At 43.4% G+C, this 4,783-nt stretch overlaps 1 protein-coding gene across 1 annotated transcript in view; it reads right to left on the minus strand.

Annotated features, from left to right (window-relative positions):
* Positions 1–1,796, minus strand: part of LOC106809933 (A disintegrin and metalloproteinase with thrombospondin motifs 6-like) — a 54,961-nt gene extending 53,165 nt beyond the window's left edge. The window contains exon 1 of the mRNA XM_014813171.1: positions 1,416–1,796. Coding sequence (XP_014668657.1) covers positions 1,416–1,796 — 381 coding nt within the window. The remainder of the gene's footprint in view (positions 1–1,415) is intronic.
* Between the last annotated feature and the right edge of the window lie 2,987 nt (positions 1,797–4,783).

Below are 4,783 nucleotides of genomic sequence, written 5' to 3' on the forward strand. Positions count from 1 at the left end.
GACTGAGCTAACGCGGAACGGCGACGTCGCCGTGTGCGTGCGGGACTGATGCTTCTACGACTGTTACGCTACAAGTACCACAACACACACACACACACACACACACACACACACACACAACACACAACACACACACAAACACTGCACTTCACTCGACTCACTCATCTCACTCATCCCTCATTCACTCACTCACTCACTCACTCACTCACTCACTCACTCACTCACCTCACTCCACATCACTCACTCACTCACTGCACTCACTCACTCACTCACTCACTCACTCACTCACTCACTCACTCACACACTCACTCACTCACATATATATAATATATACATATATGTATATGTTAGGAATGGAAAACTTTGCACAGACTCTGGTGATTATACTGGTGCGCCTAGCGATGGTGACGTCACGACTCTCTGCGAAAAGACACGGTAAGAGTCGTTGTACCGCTGGTTTTCGTGTTATATCTGAATAGTATAGAGTATCGTTGTGTGTTACTATCGTGCTTATATGAGGAGTATCGTTGTGTGGTTATGTCGTGGTATATAAGATTACCGTTTGTAGTGTATATCGTGGGTATATAGGATTTACCGCTTGTGTGCGTATGTCGTGTATATAGATTACGTTGATGTGGTTATATCGAGTATATAGGAGACCGTTTGGGTAGGGTATATCGTGGTATATAGGAACCGTGTGTGGTATTTCGTATATATAAGGATTACCGTTGGCTGATATTCGTGCGGTATTATAGAGTATTTGTGTGTTTAATCGTGATATTAGGCAGTAGCGTTTGTTGTGGTAGATCGTGGTATATTAGAATATCCTGTTGGGATTGTTAATAATAAACGGGTGTGGTATTTTGTGATGATATAATTTTACCGGTGTGGTATTCGCTGATATATAGGATTACCGTTCGTGTGGTAATTTCGTGATATATAGGCGTTACCGCTTGTGTGTACGATCGTGGTATAATAGCAGTACCTTGGTGGATTCCTGGTATATAGGGATCCGTTGTGTGTATGTGTGGTATATAGAGTACTTTGTGCGTATTTCGTATATATAGGAGTACGTTGGTGTATGTAGTGGTATATAACATACGTGGGGCTATTGCGTGAATAATATTCGGATTACGTTGTGTGTCGTAATCGTGCCGTATCATAGGAGCTATCGTTGGTGTATTTCGGGTATTATACAGTACCGTTGTGTGGTAGTCGTGCTATCATAAGATTACCGTTGCTGGGTATACCGTGGTATATAGCAGTACATATAAACCATTGTGTGTATACCGTTGGTATATAGAGCTACCTGTTGTGTGGGATACCAACACACACACACACACACACACACACACACACACACACACACACACACACAGTGAGAGGATAGAAAAACGGATCAACACGAAACCTACCATTCCCCGACAAGTACTAATCGCGACGCTTGATTGGGCAACGTTGGACACATGACCGACGAAATGACAGTCGTCTGACGGCTGGTGACGCCGCGCATGCGTCGTGCCGTTGCGTCCCCAATGTTCGACGACAAAGTCTCTCGACACGAGGTCTCTACACAACGTCACGTTCAGATGAAAGTCAGTCTCGTAAGCACGCACTTTGAAGAACAGCGTGTCGCCATCGTCATCGTCATCGCCATCACCATCGCCATCGCCATCGCCATAGCCGTCTGCGTGGCGCTTGTATCGAGTCCGAGGTGTGTGTTTCACGTCGTAGCTAAGAAATCGTCCTCGGTCGTCGATACGCTGCGGTATTACTATCGAGTAACCATCGGGCATGCGGGAAAGGTGCTCTGCAAAATAAGAAAACACAATATTAGTACGGTATTTCTTTCTTTCTTTCTTTCTTTCTTTCTTTTTTGTTTCTATCTCCTATTCTCTCACGCTTTCGCTTTCATTCTATCTGTTCAAGCACTATATAGGTTGAATATGGGTCATGTCTCTTGCTAATCACGCACGCACACACGCACACACATACACGCACACATATACAGGCAGGTACGCACACACGCACACACATACACGCACACATATACAGGCAGGTACGCACTGCACGCACCCACACACGCCACGAACACACGGATTAGCATCACATGACCATTAGATTTATGACTCCTGTGCTTGTTGTAGTGCGTCACAACAACAACACCAACGAGAGCAGTGCTCAGTTGCTGCCGATGCCGCATACCGTGCCTGCTGGCGCCTACGTCCTGGGTCGACTTATAAATATGTATTCTATATTCTAATAATTGATTCCGAAACACGTGAGCCGATTGCCACTGGCGTCTGCGCCGTGTGTGACGGACAGAGCTGCTGCGAGACGATAAACGCAATGAATACAATGATGTTGATAAAATAATGATATAGACATCTAGCTACCATGTATCCATCATTTACCCAAAACGAAACAGTAAATCGCGGACCTTACTGGTGAAACGAGCAACGAAAATGTGAATGCCGTGATGACATCTATGACTACACGTCGCGAAAAACATTGCGTTCGTTAACCCATTATAGTTAAATCGTATGAATTCATTTCATCGCTAAATAGCCCGCGCGCACACGCTTGGATACTTGCTGCGCACTATTTCCACGTGTGGAAGTTGGCGCAGCAAGTTCCACAGTCGGCCGCGGCCCTGTGTTTGCGGCGGGCTCAATCTTGCAAATGTGGGCACAAGTAGAAATAGTCGTAAATAGATGCGAAATGTAAATATAGTAGAGATGGTCGATATATTGTTGTTCTAACAATTGCGCAACGAGATACAATGTATTAACTACACTCGATACACAGTATTATATAGTTTCTTTACGTAAACAATTTATTCTATAACTTGCTGTACCAGACGGGAGTCTGTTACAGCAATTATGCATGCATATTTAACAAAGCCCTGCGACAAGGGTGGAAGCGTATATACATGCTTGGCGTCTGTACGCAACATAAACCTATAACGCTAGACGTCAACGGATTAAGTACGTCAACGTGACTTACGCCATTCATTTAGAAAACAACACGCGCATTCTGATCGCGGCGGCGACTAGACGAAGAAGATAACGCAGAGCAAGACGACGTTAAAAGAAGACACGAAAAAAAAGACAGTCGAAACTGACAACTCGTTTCTGCTGCACCACGGGTATGTTATGTCAAAAGACGTTTTTCGTTCGAATAGCGATCGGTACGACAAAGTCCGCATGCACACCTGCTGCGCGGAGTCGACAGAAAAACCTTCCCTTCTGCTTCGATTCGCATAGCTATCGTTCAAACAGAATTGTATTCGATAGAACGATAATCACCTTGTTCACGACATCTGGAGTCGATTAAGATCGAGTACCTTTCAAGAGCCATCACTTTACATTGTGACCGTTTCGCCCTCACGTAAACGAAACTGCGAGATGCATGATACCATCAAGAGTACAATAGAGATCTCTATTATTTACTTCTTAGATTACCATTCAAATTCTTTCATTACACGACAAAGCCTATAGCCGTACCTATGCAGGCGCACACGCCGACATCGGCTTTGTAATTGTTTTCATATTAATACCTGTTGAAGTGATATCGACGGACGATAGTAAGCAGATGCTGAGAGAAAACGTGTGAAAATCATGCTGCCTATAATCAGGTTGGTTATGTGCGCGTATTTAGGCGAATGGGCGAAAGAACGGTTGTTTAGTCTATTACAGTAATCTAATAATAGTCAAGGGTGATAGTATCGTAATGGTAATGGAAATGGAAATGCGGAATGGGAATGGGATAGTAGTACGTAGTGTAGTACACAACGATTTACTCCTATATACCACGATATACCACGCAAGCGATACATCCTATATACCACGAGTTTTATAGCACGCAACAGTGACATCCTATATACGCACGGTTACCCACACAACAGCGTACTGGCTATTACACGTTATACCACACAACGGTACTGCTATATACCAAGGATATACCACACAACAGGTATTCATTTACCTATACCACGGACACTACCACACAACACGATACTGCCTACCTATACACGAAATTACCCACGACACAACATACTCCTATATACCACGACATACCACACAACGGTACTCCTATATACCAGGAAATACCACACAACGATACTCCTATATACCACAAAATACCACACAACGGTACTCCTATATACCAGGAAATACCACACAACGGTACTGCTATATACCACGACATACCACACAACGGTACTCCTATATACCAGGAAATACCACACAACGGTACTGCTATATACCACGATATACCACACAACGGTAATCCTATATATCACGAAATACCACACAACGGTAATCCTATATATCACGAAATACCACACAACGGTAATCCTATATATCACAAAATACCACACACCGTTACTTCTATATACCACGAAATACCACACAACGGTACTTCTATATACCACGATATACCACACAACGGTACTCCTATATATCACGATATAACACACAACAATACTCCTATATACCACGAAATATCACACAACGGTAATCCTATATATCACGAAATACCACACAACGGTACTCCTATATACCACGATATACCACACAACGGTACTCCTATATACTACGATATACCACACAACGGTAATCTTATATACCACGACATACCACACAACGGTAATCCTATATACCACGATATACCACACAACGGTACTCCTATATACCACGATATACCACACAACGATACTCCTATATACCACGATATACCACACAACGGTAATCTTATATACCACGACATACCACACAACGAT

The sequence above is a fragment of the Priapulus caudatus genome, unplaced genomic scaffold (assembly GCF_000485595.1).
Source record: "Priapulus caudatus unplaced genomic scaffold, Priapulus_caudatus-5.0.1 Scaffold397, whole genome shotgun sequence".
Taxonomy (NCBI): Eukaryota; Metazoa; Priapulida; class Priapulimorpha; order Priapulimorphida; family Priapulidae; genus Priapulus; species Priapulus caudatus.